The sequence below is a fragment of the Mchenga conophoros genome, linkage group LG7, assembly GCF_057382185.1.
Source record: "Mchenga conophoros isolate Kocher_MC1m ecotype Shallow Benthic linkage group LG7, M_conophoros_male_GT1.1, whole genome shotgun sequence".
Taxonomy (NCBI): Eukaryota; Metazoa; Chordata; class Actinopteri; order Cichliformes; family Cichlidae; genus Mchenga; species Mchenga conophoros.
Window position 1 is genome coordinate 49,627,241 of NC_140532.1, and position 19,280 is coordinate 49,646,520.

At 39.4% G+C, this 19,280-nt stretch overlaps 1 protein-coding gene across 2 annotated transcripts in view; it reads left to right on the forward strand.

The window, feature by feature from the left end:
* Window positions 1–6,267: 6,267 nt before the first annotated feature.
* slc45a2 (solute carrier family 45 member 2) overlaps window positions 6,268–19,280 on the forward strand; it is a 36,680-nt gene continuing 23,667 nt past the window's right edge. For both annotated transcript variants that reach the window (XM_085279901.1, XM_085279902.1), the window contains exons 1-2: window positions 6,268–12,713; window positions 15,263–15,439. In XM_085279901.1, coding sequence (XP_085136027.1) covers window positions 12,242–12,713; window positions 15,263–15,439 — 649 coding nt within the window. In that variant the 5' untranslated portion in view covers window positions 6,268–12,241. The remainder of the gene's footprint in view (window positions 12,714–15,262; window positions 15,440–19,280) is intronic.

Genomic DNA, 19,280 nt, shown 5'->3' on the forward strand with positions numbered 1-19,280 from the left:
TAAACAAAGATTTTTACTAATTCACTTCTGCCTATGTGTCTTGATTGGACAAGATGCCCTCAGAATATGTGAGTGAATTTTTTTTTTTTTGCAAAGCACACCTACTCTATTAATCATAAACTACTGATATCTGCTAAATTATCCAGCTCAGGGTGAGCAATGGTCATACATAGCAAAAGAGGATTGGATATCTCCTGAAAGCTCAGCAGTACCAATAACTTTAAATTAATCAGACTTTGTTGTTGTTTTGCTCTCCCACAACAGCTTTTGATTTGTGTGCACTAATTCTGACACACAGATTGTTTAGAAAAAATGGTTGTAGCCAGACATGATGTCACCCACTAAAATCATCTTTTCAAGACGTTGGCTTGGGGTTTCAAAGCTCACCCTGCGTTTTTTTATTCTAAAGAAGGCCATAATTTACACGATGAATGTCAAGCTGTATTAAATGAGATCAGAAACCAGTGTTCGTGATTCATCGGTAAACTGTTTACTGAAGTTTTCAATTAGCATTAGGCTTGTTTATATCCAGAGGAGCTGCCCCCTGCTGGCTAATTGAAAGAATGAAGTTCTGAGGGACTTCCATGGGCTTAACTTTTCAAAACCACATGGAGACCTGTGTCTAACATTCAGTAGATCCGACTTTCGTGTTGCACTAACTGCACATTTCAGAGACAGGAAACGTTACGCCTACAAAGTGAAAGTAAAACTACTGCATTGATTATGTTGACAGGAGGCAACTTGGTCCTTTTTCGTGTAAGTGAAGTTTAAGTCACTTACCAATATCTCTGTTGCAAGCTACTAATGCAACTCTGCAAGCTCAAGTTAGGAGGCTCTGAAGATGATTCAGATTGACTAAATAAATTACTCAGTAGCTCATTGGGTATACATGTTCAGCTGCTTGTTAATCCTAATCCAATTAGCCAGTCACCTGCTGAAGTTCAAACTGAGCATCAGAATGGAGATGGAAGCTGATTTAAGTGATTTTAAACAGGGCACAGATGTTGATATTTCAGAAACGGCTGACCCGGCAGGCTGGCTGCCTGCTCAGCCCTCTCTAAAGTTCAAAGGTAATGGTCCTAAAAAGAGAAAATATCCCCTGAATGGCAGTTATTTGGGTGAAAATGTTTGGTTGATGCCAGAGCCCCGATTAGAATAACCATTCATTGCAGTCAGTGTATGCTGAAGAGCATTTGTGAATTCACAACACCTCAGATCTTGAAACTGATGGGCTACAGCAGCAGAAGACCACACCGGGTGCTGTTCCTGTTAGATAAGAACAGGAAAAAGGCTGCAATTTGACAGTGAAAGAATGATAACGCATTGCATGTTCCAATGAGTCTCGAATTGGAGGAAATGGTCAGAAATTGATGTAAAAAACAATTCTGCTTTGTATCAATGGTTCATCGTTGTGGCGGTGTAATGGTGTGGGGAATATTTTCTTGACACACTGGACCCCTGAAGCAACTGAGCATCATTTAAATACCAATGTGTCCATGCCAGCTGGCCCAACCCCCTCTGTGACCCTGTGTTGGATAAGAGTTACATAGATACATGCATGCATGTATGTCAGAGGGCCCGGTGGCGCCAGTGTCCGGCAGCCTCGCCTCTGTCAGTGCGCCCCAGAGCAGCTGTGGCTACAATGTAGCTTGCCATCGCCAGTGTGTGAATGTGTGTGTGAATGGGTGAATGACTGAATGTAGTGTGAAGCGCTTTGGGGTCCTTAGGGACTAGAAAAGCGCTATACAAATGCAGGCATTTACCATTTCCCATGTATGTATGATTGATTGACTAACCTTGTAGTTATGTGAAGAGAACAAGTAAACTGCATTACCTAAATACAAATGATGTGGAAGAACATGAGAAATTACCATAGTTATGTTTAGTATGCCTCGAGACAGTCAGTAACATCTCAGAAATATTATTAAATATTTATTTAAAGCCCACTACTAATAAATACAGACCTTTAAATTTAAATTTTAGAGCCCCAATCTGCTCAGCAGAGAAGATGGTGAAGCAAAGAAAAGATGTGCAAATGAGATACTTCCCTCCCTACGTATTCATAAATACTTGCAATCACTCATAGATGTTGTTAGTCGTGCATATTAAAAGTGCTAACGAATTTCCAGAGGATTGAAAACATAAATGAAACATAAACATAGTTTCACAACAGTCTAAAACGTAAAAGAAAAATAGCGTAGGTGTGCGTATATTACAGTCTTATTACAGATGGCTCCCTAAAGTATTTCCTAAGAAGCTGAAAATTTTAAAATACACATACAGGAGGGTAAGGAAATCCTCACAGGAGATATTGCATTCTTTAGGAGCTTTCATTTCTTTTCTCATCTGTAACATTTTGTACATCACAAGTTATTTAGTCATCTTGCTGCATATTTGCATCGCTTCACTGCAGCCCACTGGTGCCGCTAAAGGTTCGAATGATTTTGCTCCTGAAGTAAATCAGTCTTTTTCCCCCCCCCGACTTCATCGAAAGTTGGCAAACACCTCCACAATGCCTTTTTAAAATGCAAACATATTCCTCTTCCCTGGAGTATTGCAACACGTCTGTCTGTACAGTATATATCATTCCACTGTAATCGCATCCTTTAAAGACAGAACAGGGAAGTACAGCAGGAAGTACTAGCAGTAACAGTGACCCAGTGTGCCGAGCGGTGTGCTTTAATGTCTGCAAAACTAGCAAAGCTTTAATGACTCACCATATATTTAAAATAATTGGCTGTGTTGGGAATACATGTAAACAAGGACGAATGTCATTTGATTGAGAGAGAGCAGAAGTGTGCAAAGATTTAAGGTCAGTCCTTCAGAAATCAAGATTTCTCATTTGCTCCTTATTGACAGACATTTTTTATTCTTCGTAGACAGAGAGCTGAAATGTTTACCTCTAAGATGATGATGACCTGGAATTTGTGGCATTCAAAATCAAATTTACTTCCCAGTAAAGCTAACATCATCTTTGACTCTTTACAACTGAGTGTTTCCCTCCATCTAGCAATAGCAGAGTTGCCAGCTTTGTTTACCTGGTCAGTTTTTACTTGTTCCTGCATTTACTATTACACATTGTGCTGCAGTGTAAGACCTTGAGACATGTAAGAATGTGAGGAATGTCTGCGTTGTGACTTGAAACATCTGACTCTCATCATGTCAGGTCAAATACAGGGCAACTGAATGTGAGCTTGCATCATGGGATTACCTTTAAACACACTTTCATGTGAACGACTGTCAGAAGTTTTAAGGAATAATGTAAAGCGAGAATGGCTTCAAAAATAATACTGTGATTTTTTAACTATAGCTGTTATGGTGTACAGAGAAAAACAAGTGATCTGCTATGAGGAGGCTTTATGAGGATGCTTTGCTTGAGCTGTAGCTGTTCCAAGTACAGTTGTTGTCAGTACAGTTGTTTACATGTCAAAAATTTAATCCACAAATTTTCAGTAGGCTTGATGTCGTGGCTTTGGCAGTTCCAATAGCTTAATGGAGCCATTTTTACATAACTGCAGGCCATCAGTGCAAACAATTGTACATAAATACAAGTTATTCAGTTATGTCACTGATGTATATAAACTGTCACCCTCAGATGTAAGGAAATTGTTTAGCATGCACAGGAACAACCCAGGAAGCACCAAAGCTTAACCCTGCCATGAAACTGCTGGAAAACCAGCATCATTGTCCACAGTGAAGCAAGTTTTACATCGTCATAGACCGAGAGGGTGCTGACCAAGAACAAAGCTCCTGCTCTGAAGTCAACACCGTCAAGCTTGATTAAAATTTTCAGCATATGGATTAGCCAAATGCCTTCTGAAGAAAAGTGTTTTGGTCAGACGAGACAAAGATTGAGTTATCTGGTCACAATGACAAGAGATATGTTTAGAAGAAGAAAAGTTAGACCTAAGAACACTGTACCAACTGTAAGCATGGTGGTGGTAGCATCATGCTCTGGGACTGTTTTGCTGCCGGTAGTACTGGTACATTGCACAATTTGGATGGAGCAATGAAGGAAAAACACCTCCAATTTTAGCTCCACCTGATATCAACAGCACTGTTCCAAAAAATAGTAATGTCAAAGTATCTTACTGTATATTTTACAGTTTTAAATAGCCATAGCCATAGCCCTGACACTACATACTGCCCTGTCACACCTGGAGAAGAGAGACACGTATGTGAGAATGCTGTTTGTAGATTACAGCTCAGCATTCAATACCATCGTTCCCTCGAAGCTGGACGGGAAACTGCAGGATCTAGGACTGAGCAGCTCCCTCTGCAGCTGGATCCTTAGCTTCCTGTCTGACAGACGCCAAGTGGTCAGACTGGGCAGCATCACCTCATCCCCCATCACACTGAACACTGGTGCTCCACAGGGGTGTGTACTGAGCCCTCTCCTATACTCACTCTACACCTACGACTGCACAGCCACTAACAACTCCAACATCATTGTGAAGTTTGCGGACGACACTACAGTGGTGGGTCTTATCACCAACAGTGATGAGACAGCTTACAGGGAGGAGGTCAGCGCCCTGACCCACTGGTGTCAAGACAACCATCTCACCCTCAACGTCGCAAAGACAAAGGAGTTGATAGTGGACTTCCGGAGGTGCAGAGAAGTACACACCCCCATCACCATCAACGGCGCTGCTGTGGAGAGAGTGAGCAGCTTCCGCTTCCTTGGTGTACATCTGGCTGAGGATCTTACGTGGTCAGTACACACAAACAAAATAGTGAAGAAGGCGCAGCAGCGCCTCTTCTTTCTCAGGAGACTGAAAAGATTCGGCATGAGCCCCCGCATCCTCAGGACCTTCTATCGCTGTGCCATTGAGAGCATCCTCACTGGATGCATCACCACCTGGTATGGCAACAGCACCGCCTACAACTGCAAAGCTCTCCAGCGAGTAGTGCGGTGCTCTGAACGGATAATTGGAGGTGAGCTTCCCTCCCTCCAAGACATCTACAGGAAGCGGTGCCTGAGGAAAGCGGGGAGGATCATCAAGGACTCCAGTCACCCCAGCCATAAACTGTTCAGACTGCTTCCATCAGGAAGGAGGTTCTGCAGCATCCGGTCCCGTACCAGCAGACTGAGAGACAGCTTCTTCCATCAGGCCATCAGACTGCTGAACACGTCATAGACACCTCAGCTTCACTACTGGAACTTCAACATTATGCACTCCATACTGTACAGTAACGCCACTGTTTTGCACATGTCTCACTCTGTATATTTTATTTTATATATTTTATTTATTGTTTACTCTATTTAATTTGTAAAATATGTGTACACACACACACACACACACACACACACACACACACACACACACACACACACACGTAGAAAAATATTTAGTATACACATCCAGAAATGCATATACTATTATATATTGTACATATATTTATTAGTTTCAGATGTAGCCATTCTTGTATTTTGCTTGTTTACATTATTGTATTTTGCACAACTCTGTTGCTTGTGAAGCTCGCACACAAGAATTTCACTCACATGTGCTGTACCAATGTACCTGCACATGTGATGTGACAATAAAAAGTGATTTGATTTGATTTGTTTTGTTTTGTACTGTCTTTCTAGAATATCATGAAATTTACATAAGTAGACTGTGATTTTACATGTCAAAGGTAAAATAACATAACATCACTGTAAATATAGTAAAACACAATTTACTTGTTTTTTAAATATATTTTTTGTACATATGCATATTTAGATTGTAAAAATACATTCACAAATGTATCATGATCTCACAAATATCTGTCCGTTATTTGAAAGATCGAACTGTTGAATTCAAATGTAATGCTATGGAAAAGTATATAACATGATTCCTATAAGCTTGTGTTACATCACATAAGTATTATTATCGTTGCTATTTAGGGCGATCGTGGCTGAAGAGTTGGCAGTTCGCCTTGTGATCAGAAGGTTGCCGGTTCGAGCCCCGGCTCGGACACTCTCGCTATTGTGTCCGTGGTCCAGACTCTTCACCTGGTGCAATATGGCAGCCTCGCCTCTGTCAGTCTGTCCCAGGGCATGCAATCCATTATTATTTAAACCAACTGCTAACTGTATATTTATACATTTACGTATTATGATTCATATTGCCACATTCATTGACCTTGTTTATAGGTAATTTCATTGTTACGTTAAAATGTTGCAGTGACGGGCGCGTCACTGCAACTCCCCCTGACTTCTGCTCCGCGGCTGCTGGGCGAGCCCTCATCTGGGACTCTCCTCAGCTCTTACTGGAACAGTGGCGCGGCTGCCCCTCTGTTGGTCTTCCATGGTCTCTTGTGTTCTGGGGGCCTCTGGATGTCTGGAGTTTTGATCTCCTCCATACCCGCTTCACACCCTGGAGGACGGGGCTGTGGCCCCCCCACACTCCCTAGCAGATCATTACATGGAGAAACCTTTGGAATGCAAGCATGCTGATCCACACAGGTATGCACACATGGGTATTCACAGACGCGGACTAAAGCTTTCTTGGCTGCTGCCTCAAAGAACACTGTGCGCTGTCTATCTTGCGTGCTGCACAATATCGTTTATTATTTAGTAAATATTGATATCTATGACTAGCTAGTTTATTGTGATGGTGCTTTGTTTTCTCTATTATTATGTTGCTCTTTGTTGTTTGCTGTCTCCTCTGTTTGTTTTTTTTTGTTTGTTTTTTTTTTCTCCATACAGGTGACCCAGGAGTTCTTTTTTTTTTTCTCTCTCTTCCCCCCCCTTCTCACCGTCTCTTCTCCCCTTTGGTTTTCTTTCTTTCTCTCCCCCTCTTTCTCTCATTCATTCCCCCTGTCCTATTTATTAAAAAAAAAAAAAAAAAATGACAAAGGATGAACTGAAGCTCTGCCATCACGTAATGTCGCATACTGCTGTTTCTGATGTCATTTAAAAAAAAAAAAAAAAAAAAAAAAATGTTCCTAATTTAATGTCTAAAATCACTTGGAAAAGGCAGAATCCCATGTGAAATTAGCGCAACAAACTCTATTTTCATTACTGAAAATGACTGTATTTTCATGAGAAAGTTATTTTCTGTTATTTTACGCTAGTATTTTGGCGCCCCAGCTGCCGGAATATTACCGTTTTTTTAAGATGTTTTTGTAACAGCTATTAGGCTTAATAGTGAAAACTTGGATACGGCTCCAGCAAGGCACACACATCAAAGCGTGTTTTGGAATAGATAAAAAAAAGGCTAACATTAAACTTCTGAAATGGCCTTCCCAAAGCCCCACCAACTCTCTCTTGACCCCGCGTGGATTGGAGAAAATCCAAAATAAATTCAAACTTGTACATCTAATTCTTGTTTTTAAAGCTATTCAAGATGTATGCTGTACAATCCTGGGAAAAGAACAGTTCAAAGAAATCATTGTGAATGTGTGTGTGAATGGGTGCATGACTGGATGTGTAAAGCGCTTTGGGGTCCTTAGGGACTAGTAAAGCGCAAATACAGGCCATTTACCATTTACCATTAAAAGCTCAAAATTACCGTGACATTTATGCCCATGATGAGTGCATCTGCAGCTCTGACCACAACTATAATGTGAAAACTGCTTTGTATTTAGAATGTCTCTTACAGTTCTTTTAATGCCCACAGACTCCATAGTGCTTACATCGGATGTCTCTACTATAAAGCAGGAATGGGGTTTAGCAAGGTAACTTTAGACTTGGGTTTTCAAAGTTAAAGAAGAGGAAAAATAAGTCTCTAATAAGGATTTTAATTGCCTTGCAACATTTTGAGCTGTTCCTCAGACTTCAGACGCTTTAGAAGTCTTGACGCTTTACTTTGTGGATCTGTCTCTTTTTCTAATAGGCTAGATCTTTTTTTTTTAAATCTTTTTTTTATTAAGTATCACTTTAGCATTCGTAAAGCTGAATATTGGGATATATTGGTTGTCTATTCTAAATATGAACATGACAAACACAAACTAATCTATAAAGTGATATCATATGCACAATGTAGAGCAGTCTCAAAGAAAGTGGATTCTCCAGTGTAGTGGTTTACATTTTCACCTAAAATAATAAAAGCTCCCCAGTTTGATCACACAAAGAGAAACCAGTCCCTTTGGCATTGTCTCAAGAAGGGCATCTGGTGTAAAAAATAAAAAATAAAAATCTGTCAAATCAAACATGTGGAGCTGCTTGCCATGATGACCCCTTGTGTGCATAAGGGAGCTGCCGGGAGCAGCATTCATTAGAAAATGAAAATGACCTTTTTCTTCTCACTTCCTACATCTGACTGCTCCCACCTTTACCCCAAGGGATCACATGCACCATCACTTGATTAACTGAAAGTACTTCTGTAGTCAACCACAAGCCCCTTGTGATTTCATGGTTTATTGTACGAGTCGTCCATCATAGCATGTGCTTTGAGGAGCCTTTGCATTAACAATAGCTTTATTTGTATAGCACCTTTTTAAAACACGGAGGTACAAAGTGCTTCAGAGTTTAAATGAAACCACACATTATATATAAGTGTACGTGTTCCAGTAGTCACACATATAGACTTTTATAGATACATCATATGGAAAATATTTCCAAAAAGAGTAAAACAAAGGATTGAGTAGATGCTGACATAATTAGTTTTCAGCAGTCATTTAAAGCAAACCAGTTCACTCAGTGCATCATTTGTCCAGTGGAGGTTCTGAAGTCTTAAAGCCTGTCTCCATTTTTCAAAGGCTGTCGAGCACGGCTTTTTAAATAAAGGTCACATAGATGCATCAGATTCCAAGAAAGACTATCTTATAGATTCACCGCTGTCAGTATTTACTGACTCATCATTATAAAAGTACCTCTTACTCTGTAATTTACAGTGTTGATTAGGTGAAAGTTAAATTAAAGAATCTTTGAGAAATTGGTGATGGGGCTAAAGAGATTTATTATCTTAAAAATTATTATAAGTGTCTCTTATCCATACATCTAAGGTTGTTCCATCCATTCATTTTATTTCTGTCTGCTTATAGCACATCAAGGAGTATTTTCCAAAATCGAGGGGAAAAAAGAGCAGCTATATTTCAGACAGAAAGCACATAGGCATTAGTTCTTGGGGATGTTTTTCCCCCCAAGATGAAATAGATGGTCCTCGTTAAAGGGCACAGTCGTACTTAAAGGTCACAGATTGCAGAAATTTACTCCTACATCTGTCTTCCTGAACTGTCTGAACAAAATGTTACTGAATGACACTGGCAGTGCTTCAGTTATAGCCTAGCCACACTTTTACTTTATAAAATAGCACCAAATAACCACATGCAGCCGAAGCTTTGGCCCTGACCTCTTTTAAGGTGAATAAACTTAACAAGATGACATTGTTATTCTTAGACACAGGAGAGGAAATATAACACAATTCTGGCCAACACACTACTGCAGGATTCACAGCCGGCAAAGAGTTTGCACATTTCAGGCCATGGTTCACCATTTGAGTGTATGCAGGCAAGCGTGTGACGACTGTTTTCCCATATACTTCCATAGGACTGGAAGTCTTTTTGCACTGGGTAAATTGTTCCAACCTCAACAATTAAACTATGTTTTATTATGTCTAGAGGGTAAATTAGAGAAAAAACAATGTTCTCTTAACATGGCATCCTTGGGTAAACATAAATGTCAGCTTGTTAGCTCAAAGCATTGTCCCGTGATGCGTATTTTAACTGGCACTTGTCCTTTATATGAATCTTTTAAAGACTACCAATATGAGTTCAGCGCTTCCAAACTGCCTTTTTTTTATTTGTTTGTTTTTAGGTTAAAGGAGTGGTGACTATTAAAGAAACAGGCGGTCAAAGTAAATTCTCCTGAGCCTGTTCTGATGTCATGGAGATTTGATTAAGACCACATGAAAGACTTTTTCGTGGAAATGCTAATAATTCACAGAAATCTGAATCAAGCGGTTTAGTTAATCAAATGCTATTGCTGGTTTTTTTTCTTCTGATCACTCAAGATGTTTGGAAACCGCTTAATCTTGATGATATAATATGTTGCAAGAGAAGTTCAGCTACGAGATAAGGGGCATGAAATACTATTTCAAATGAATTTAAACTCATAAAAAAGAAACAAGTACAAATAGCTCAGGATTTCCTAACTTCATTTGATGTAATTGTTAGCATTTTATTCTGGACTGGACCTCTGGGAAGTGGTACGTCACTCCAGGGTGTCCTGTCACGCTGCTTAGCACTGATTTGTCCTAAAAGATTAATCCTTTATTATAGAGATGGGGACTTATACATACTGGGGACAACTGCTGGAAGATATACTTTCAGGATGAAGTCTGAATGGTTGAAGTACGAACAAAGGATGGTTTGTGTGTCACTTGCATGCAGACTGCGTGTCTCCTGGTTCATGTCCTCTGATGATACACACAAGATGCTAATTTTGAGAAAGACGCTTAACTTTGAGACTGCCCTTTAGGTAGCAGCCTTAGGTAACTGTAACTGCCAAGTATTTAGAGGTCACAGCATTCTAAGAGATTCTGCTATATCTAATGTCGTCATCCACACTTGAAGAGCTTGACAATCAGCCTTTTTCTTCTTTACTACAACACCAATAAAAACTTGGCTCCAATAAGCACATGATGAGATGGGGACAGTAAGAGAGACAGTGGATCCACACAACAAAGTAAAAATCCCAATTGTTATTTATAATGTTTACACAAGAAGTGATTTATATAACCTTAAATTAAAGCAGGGATGGAACTGAAACTAAATGGTAAAGAAAAAAGGAGATGTTCCTTAAAATAGTAGATATGAAAGCAACAGGGGTGATGAAAAATGTAACAATATTGTAACAAAATAAACTAACAAAAAAGAGAGTTAACTTATTCTGACCTAACTATGATTAAACTGAGATTAAAACAAAATCAAGAGGTTTGGGGAGGGGGTCAAAATAATACAAAAGCACCTGAGCTGCCATTAGTGCTAAATTAATATTGATACTTATGGATTGCAGTTATAGGGATTTTTTTTATGATATAGTAGTGAGGACAGTGTTTAATGATTGTAATGGTTATACAAAAAACCCTTATTGAAGATTTAAGAAATCAAATCTATTTATCACGGCTGCTATGTCTTAAGTAAAACAGCACATGATATCATGTCATAATAGGCCTTTTTCTCCAAGTGTTTCAAAACCACACCCCTTACTTGACATTTATTGATGTCAAGTCATACATTTTGTGTTTATTTATTCTAAATTGATCTGTAGCTCAAAATTTGGCATACACAGAGGCAATAATACTGTGGAGGCATGAAATATAACCAAAATGCAAGAGTTAACCGGTAATGTTACAAAGGAAGGCTGCTTAAATGTACAATTACCACCCCTCTCCTTACCCTGCCTCCAACCAAAAACTGAATACCTGCACAAAATGACATTTATTCAGTTTTGAGTTGCATAAAAAAAATCAGTCAATTAAACTAACCCCCTAAATTAGATTTGCAACAATTAGGTTTACATCATAGCTGCCATAAATTAACAGTATTTAATTTTTTAACAATATTTCGAATGACCAGAATCATTCTGTAATTGTTCATTCATCAGTATGCACAAGCTGTTTATTCAAATGTATTATTTTTAATGCCAAAATATAATTAGTGTTGTTGTCCACAAATGTTCAAATTAATTGCTTTACAAATATGCTGATAAAAAACAGTAAAGTACACTTTTGGATTAAGATCACACATTACAAATATTTACTTGCACTCCTAAACAGATAAATATTGTTTTAGCTGTTGTTTCAGTTGTACAGCACACTAGTGTGCCGGCTCACGTTTGGATAGAAAAACATGAATTTAGCTTTGTGAATTCAGTCATCTTTACTTGTTTTAAAGTAAACACTACTGGCCAGTCATTAGTGGCCAGTAGTGCCACCCATTGCCAAAACTAACTCAGCCCCATGAGCTGCCCGAGGCCTTTACTAGACAGAATAGGAAAAGCCATTCTGTAATCTCTTTAAAACACTCCCTTCTTTTTCCTCCTCCCTTGTCTTTCTCTCCTCCTCGCCGAGTCTTGCTCAGACCTTCACATGCAAAATAAAGCTGTGTGGCGCTTGAACTCTTTGCTCAGCTATGCAGTAGTGAAGAGGATTAACTCAAGCCAAGCGCCAGTTTTGGCATTTCATCCATCCCTTGGCAGACGGAGAGAGACTACCAAAAGCTACCTCTTTGCCTCTCTTCATCTAAATCTCCTCTTTACTCCCTTCCTGTTCTCTTTTTCTCCTTCTGTCCTTTACCCCCCTCATTTTCAATTATGACTCTGTTATCAGAAGATCAGTCTGTGAGGCCCCAACCCTGCCGGATCTCTGAGCCTGGCAAACACATCAGCACTTCTCTGCACCAGGACTCAACAGACTGCAATGGCAGCAATGTGGACTACGTAGACAGTGTGGAAGACTCTGTCTTTGGAGCTGTGGAGCCTCACAGGCGCTCTCGGGGGCGCCTTATTCTCCACGGCCTGGTCATGTTTGGAAGGGAATTCTGCTATGCCGTGGAGGCAGCTTTTGTCACGCCGGTGCTCCTGAGTGTGGGCCTGCCCCAGAGTCTGTACAGCTTGGTGTGGTTGATCAGCCCCATCCTGGGCTTCCTGCTCCAGCCCATCATCGGTTCAGCCAGCGACTATTGCCGCTCGCCGTGGGGCCGGCGGAGGCCTTACATCCTGGCACTGGGCATCCTCATGCTTGTGGGAATCACCCTGTTCCTTAATGGAGATGCTGTCATCTCAGGTGAGGGATCAGTGAAGAAAACTTGAGGGTGAGGAATTCAGACAGAACAAGAGTGGAGGTAGTGTGCTATCTGTAATCTTGTTATGTCAGAAAATGCTTTGAGGCCACGCTAGCTTTGATTTAAAAGTATTCCAAAGATTTACTATCAGGCTCCACTCCTGTAGCTCCCACTTTGGATTCGGGAAACAGGCACCCTCTCTACTTTGAAGAATAGGCTTAAAGCTTTCCTTTTTGATAAAGCTTGGGCTGAATCAGGTGACCCTAAGCACTCTCTTAGTTACACTGCAATAAGCTTAGGCTGCTGGGAGGGGCTTCCTGTGATGCACTTAGCATTTTTTCTTCATTCACCTTGTTTCACTCTCTGTGTTTATACACCACTCTGCATCTAATCATTAGCCATTATTAATCTATGGCTCTCTTCCACAATAAATGAATGTCTCTTTCCCCTCACGCCCAACCAGTCAGGGCAGATGGTTGCCCCTCACTGAGCCTGGTGTGAGCCTCCTGTTAAAAGGGAGTTTTTCTTTCCCGTTGTCACCAAATGCTCCTGTGATCATTGGGTTTCTTTCGAATATTGTAGATTCTTTACGTTACATACCTTATATAAAACGCATTGAGGTGATTGTTGTAGGAATTGGTTTGATATAAATACATATGAAGTGAACTGATTTAGGTTTTGCTGTCTTCTTTTACCTTCAGGACAAGGTTAAGGGCAAGTTTCAACCTCTTTGTAAGACTTTTAAAGACTCTGAATCCAAATTTCTACTTGTGCACAGATTTTGGGGGATAAAATGATACATTCATCATGAAAGGAAAAAGTAGGGCCCAGAGATGCTCCATTTGAATCCATTAGACCAGCGGTCCCCAACCCCCGGGGGTTGGGGTATAAGCCTGGTATAAGTTTTATTTTGTTGTATTTATCCGCGACACCTTAAAGGCCGGTCCATGAAAATATTGTCGGGCATAAACCGGTCCGTGGTGCAAAAAAGGTTGGAGACCGCTGCATTAGACTCCAAACAGCATCACAAGAGCGTCTGCACACGAAAGAATCTGTTACCATTAAAAGCAATATTAGGTTGGGTAAAAAGCCTTCTCTTAAAAAACAGAAACACTAACTGATTCACTGCTGGCAGTGACAGCGTGTGTGTGATTGTTCAGCATCCTGTGGAATCATTCAGAGATTAAATGCACATTTGGCCATAATTTAAGTCACTCTGATTTGAAGCACATCATCCACTTAACCCGAATCATTGTTTTTGATTGAAAAATCATGAAAGCAACACTCTGCAAAAATGTGACAAACTCAGATTCAGAGGTTTGCTTTGTGAGGAATAATGGAAATCGGTGTGTATGGGCAGCTTTATTTGCTGTAAGCTGTACATTTAAAATGCAGCAATCAGCTCAACAGTAACATTCGTTAAGTGTCTTAATTGTGTGTAGTTTGAACCTTTTTCACTCTTGTGCCGTCTTTGCCTGGATATCAGCTGTCAAAACACAATTAAACTAGATGCAGTATTGTCGTGGTTAATTTCCTTTTCAATCAAACTTAGTAGCGCAGATGTTGAGAGTTTTTATACCATGCTGAACATCACATTCACAAGTCACTGCTATGAGTTTGTTGGGTTTTTTACCTCTTCATTTATAATTTTGATGGTGCAAAAATAAATGTAAAAAACCCACTCTGTTCTGATATACACACACAAAGAGAATTGTTTTTCTTCAATATCATCCAAAGTGTTCAAGGTGGTTCAGTTTAGCCTGAAGCTGTTAGAGGATTTTTTGTGCGTGTTTTCAGGCAAAAATTACAAAAATAGACAAATAAACAGCCAAGGAATTAAAGATAAAGGCTCCTGGCTTTCTTATAGCGCTCTTATGAACTATAAAGTATGTCTCCTGACGTAGGTTGGATAAGCTGATTATCTCTCCATGTTCCCCGGGGCCGTAGTAAATGCCAAAGCGGTCGTTTGACATAATGTTTTCTATTGTTGTAGCTGCCCTCTTCTTAAAGATGAAAAACCTAACGCTGGCCTGCATCTCCCAGAGTTGCTCTTTTGGTGTTAAATTGTTTTTTTACTCTTTTTTTTTTTGCGACTTCAGACTTTCTTTTTAAAGAAGTGACAAGTTAAAAATCCTTCCTTTACCTGTAGTTTTAATGGAATGATAAACCTGTCTTTCAGTATTCACTTGTATCTCTTAATGAAATGGTAAAATTGTCTTTAATAACTTCTAATTACACTTTCTCTTGTGGTGTTATTTGACATCTTTCATATCTCTAAAAGAGCAGCTTAGTGTTCAAACATTCAGGTTTTAAAATATAATTGCTATGGCGTCAGTTGTAATAGGTTTTCTTTTTTTAATTATTGTATTGTTATTTTAAGTGCCTTCTGACGTGCTAGTCCTCTGAGGTTCTTGTGATGTGTATCAAGCCTAATTAAACTTGTGAATGTGACAGATAAGGCTCCTTAGTGTACTGATGTAGTCAGTGTATTATTATTTTAATCTTTCTCTGTGGTACGTGCTGAGTGCTGATGTGTACTGTTGTTTTCCAGCACTCGTCAGAGATAGGTCTCTGAAGAGCATATGGGCCATCGTGGTGGTGATGTTTGGAGTCGTGCTGTTTGACTTTGCTGCAGACTTCATCGATGGACCCATCAAGGCCTACCTGTTTGATGTATGTTCACATGAAGACAAGGAAAGAGGTTTACACTACCATGCTCTCCTCACAGGTATGTAGCACAAACACTGTTTGGTTCTTGCTTCAATACTCACAGCTTTTGTGTTTTGTTTAGACTTATTAATGCCGGTTACGTTGGTGATTGTTTCCTTTTGATGGATTTGGACTTTAGTTTGGCAATAATTTTATGTTCATTCTGCATCTGAGCAACTCACAGTAACGCTTTATGGAAGTAAGCCTCCAAAACTTCTCCTGCTGTGACTGAGTGGGCGGAGATGCACATATAGAGGGAGTGTGAAAGTTTCAGTGAACTGTGTCTGTTTGTCAGCGTGTTAAACTGTGGGTGGAAGCTATGTCTGTTTTTTTTATTTGTGAGTGCAAACAAGAGTTCACTTGGGAAATGTTCGATAATTTCAGATATATACATATATGCTTTTCTTAGTAAATTTGTCTGTAACAATAAAAGTTAGGTCAGGCTTGGATGAAGCACGAATATAAGAGCACAACTGATAAAACAGCTGGCTGATGATATTAGCCAATATAATGGTATAGATAAATAATTTTCATTCATCAACTAATAAATGAAAATTTAAAAAAGTAAAGAAGAGATGGGTATAAATGTCCTTCAACCATGTTATGAGTTTGGGCCTTTTCCCACTAGCGGGCACTCTTTATGACACAGAAAGAAATTTTTTTAAGGTTAATTAATAGAAAACAAGAATGTTGTACTCATAAATATACATTGATTTGTGTGTAATTTTGTCTTTCAATAAAGTAATGCATACTCTGGAAATAATTCACTAAAAATACATGCGGTTTGCCATCATATTGCGCTGTCATCTTTAATTCCATCACTGTATGCTTCATGTATATTGCTAGAAACCAACCACATAAATAATACATCCATAAGTTCCTTTCAATTTTAAAATCCTCTTTCTTCTTACCTCACGCCTCATCTCAGGGCTGTGACAAACAGAACCATGCATGCACGTGCTATTTTTTTTTACTGATAATGTCATAATTGCTAGCTGTCAGCAGATTAGATTTACCCTCCCATCTCCGGACAGCTGACAGCGAGCTGGCTAAACAACAATAGCAACAGTTCGTTATAAGCTAACATTATGCCAGCTGATCTTAGGCTCGAGTGTTCTAAAAATCACCCTTTGATTAACAGTGTGATGATATTTCCACATAGTATGAGCTCTAACAAAGTTAGAGCTACTGGCTAACAGCAAAAACTGCAGCGCTTACTGCCTGGCTCTTGTCGTCAGGGCATGAACCACCACAGTGCCTCTTGGTGTTTCTGTCCTTGCTTGACTGTTTGCCTTCTAGTTTTAATTGTGGTGTATTTTGCCCTCTTTGAAGGCTGTTGGTGAGAACCATGCGCACATGACGTATCAGAAGAATACAATGTGATGGATGTTTCAAAATGCAGTTGGTGGCACATATGAATTTCAGTTTGCTCCCTGTTTTTCCTACAGGGTTGGGACACCTGTCAATACTCATATAAAGCCAAACATAAGATGTATAAATATCTACACAAATGTTTGTGTCATGTGCCTGAAGAAAAGAAATATCAGCCAATTTTTTAAATTTTTAAATCACCAAATGTTGGTCTCAAATTTTCTGTATCAGTCAGGATCTACTGCCAAAAGCATTTGTTAATCTGTTTTCACATGCATATGAACTTAAGTGACATCCCATTTTTAAGATCTTGCTTTGTGTACTGGCGTACAGTCATGTTGGAAGAGGAACAAAGCTGGGAGCATGAAATTGTCCAAAATGTGTTGACATGGCGTTAGCAGTTCCTTTCACTGAAACTAAGGGGCAGAGCCCAACACTGAAATCCTTGTTCTTTTACCTAGCCTACCTCTCTGTGGCTCATTTGCTGTTGTTCCAATTCACTTGGGTGGAAAGACTGTGGAATATGTAGCAAGGAAATTTCACGACTGGACTTCATTTTGCTCCTGAGAGCAATCCATTCTTTCACAAATGTTTCTAGAAGCAGTCTGCATGCATAACTGCTTGATCACCTGTGACCACGGTGACTGGAACACCTGCAATTCAATGATTTGGATGGGTGAATGAATACTTTTGGCAATATAATGCATCTGAAAGTAACAAAATAAAAAAACTGTCTCCAGCGCATCTTGCTTTATTGTTTATATTCATTTGATGATATTTCTCATGTTAAGCATAACATCTGTGTTTAGTAGAGAGGATAATGCTCTTTACAGTTTAAATGCTCTGCTCAATTTAAAAATTGCAAACACGCCAATATAAACTGTTCATTACTACTATAAGAAAAGTCTAAGCATTAACAAAGGATGGTGATTGTGTGTATTCATAAGGGATTGCTCAAATACTGTGAAAACTGTAGGGTTTTAGTGTTTTTGAGCTCAATTCTACAGTATAGTTTTACAGTTAAAAAGTCGAACACCAAACCAAAATGCAGGACAGGTGAATGAAAAACTGAGCACAACCCATCATTCAAAAGCCTGTAAAACCACTTTTAGGAGCAATAAATTGAGATGATCATTATCAGTCTCTCACATTATTATGGAGGGTTTTGGGCCCAGTCTTCTTTTTATAGTTGTTTCTGTTTATTGAGGTTTGCAGACCTTCATTCACACACATCTCTATTAAAGGTCCACTACAGCATTTTTAATCAAATTGAGGTCTGGGCTGTTCGGCTATTTTGTTGTAGATTTGCTGTTGTGCTTGAAAACGTTGCAGTGTCTCATGACCAAATTTTGATTAATCTTTCGCTGTTGGACAGATGGCTTGACATTTGACGCTGGAATACTTTGGTATACAAAGGAGTTCACTGTCGACTCAATGACTGAAAGGCCCTGTGGCTACAAAACAAGCCCAAATCATCAGCCTTCCACTACTTCTGCATGTTGCAATGTACACTATGACCAAACATCTTCACTTTGGACTGCTCTGTTTCAAAGGTCTTGTAGTTCACTCAGGTGCAACGCTGTAACCTGTGAGGTGCTCAGCGCAGGTTGTGGGATTTTTGAGTTTTGGGGCATAACCCTCTTGTCCAAGGCCAGAGCATGGAAGTGCAGAGGAGCTTTTGTGTGAGTGCTCTCGTGCCTTTCATAACTTTGCTCACTACATTAGCTTTTACCCAGCACTTCATGTTATGGCCAAATGGTTGAACTGATGAATATATTTTCCCTTTTGCTGAGCAGGTTTGCACTACAAAAAGTTCTCAGGCACATATTGGATGTAGCATGACATCAACCAGCACATCAGTTTCTCCTATCAGTTTTCATTTCCGTCTGATCCTTACTTCTGATTAAATAACACGTTTAGGCACACAAAGCTGCTGCTGTGCTTTTGACAAGACTCTTTGGCAGGAGGGCGAGTTAAACGCTTTTCAGTGTGGTAAATTCATTTGCACCTCAAAGAAAAGGGGTAAAAGATTAATATTATCACTTTATTTACGTTGCTGGAGGTATAAATTCAAATATCCTTTAAAAAGTTAGTATGTATACTAGCCTGCTTGAAGATTAAAGTTAAATATAAAGTTGAATATAGTTTGATGTGCAGACTTTAAGATCCCCCCTGCTTCCCCCAATTTCCATTTCCAACATTTCTGGAAGGCAGTGTAATTCTTTTTAATAATTTGAACTGAATATAATTTGAATATAATTTCCATGTCGATACCCATAATATTTTCACATTGGATGAGTTCACAATGAACAGATAAACCTGCAGCATATTGTAGTGCAGTAAATGTGATATCTTTGTATATTTTTGTTATTTCCGATGCACTAATGAAGCATTATAAACTTAAAGAATATTTCCCAAAGTAACTCACAAAGAAAGACAGACAGGAAGTTTCTTTATGGACATGATGATGATGTTTTCGGTGTGAGCGT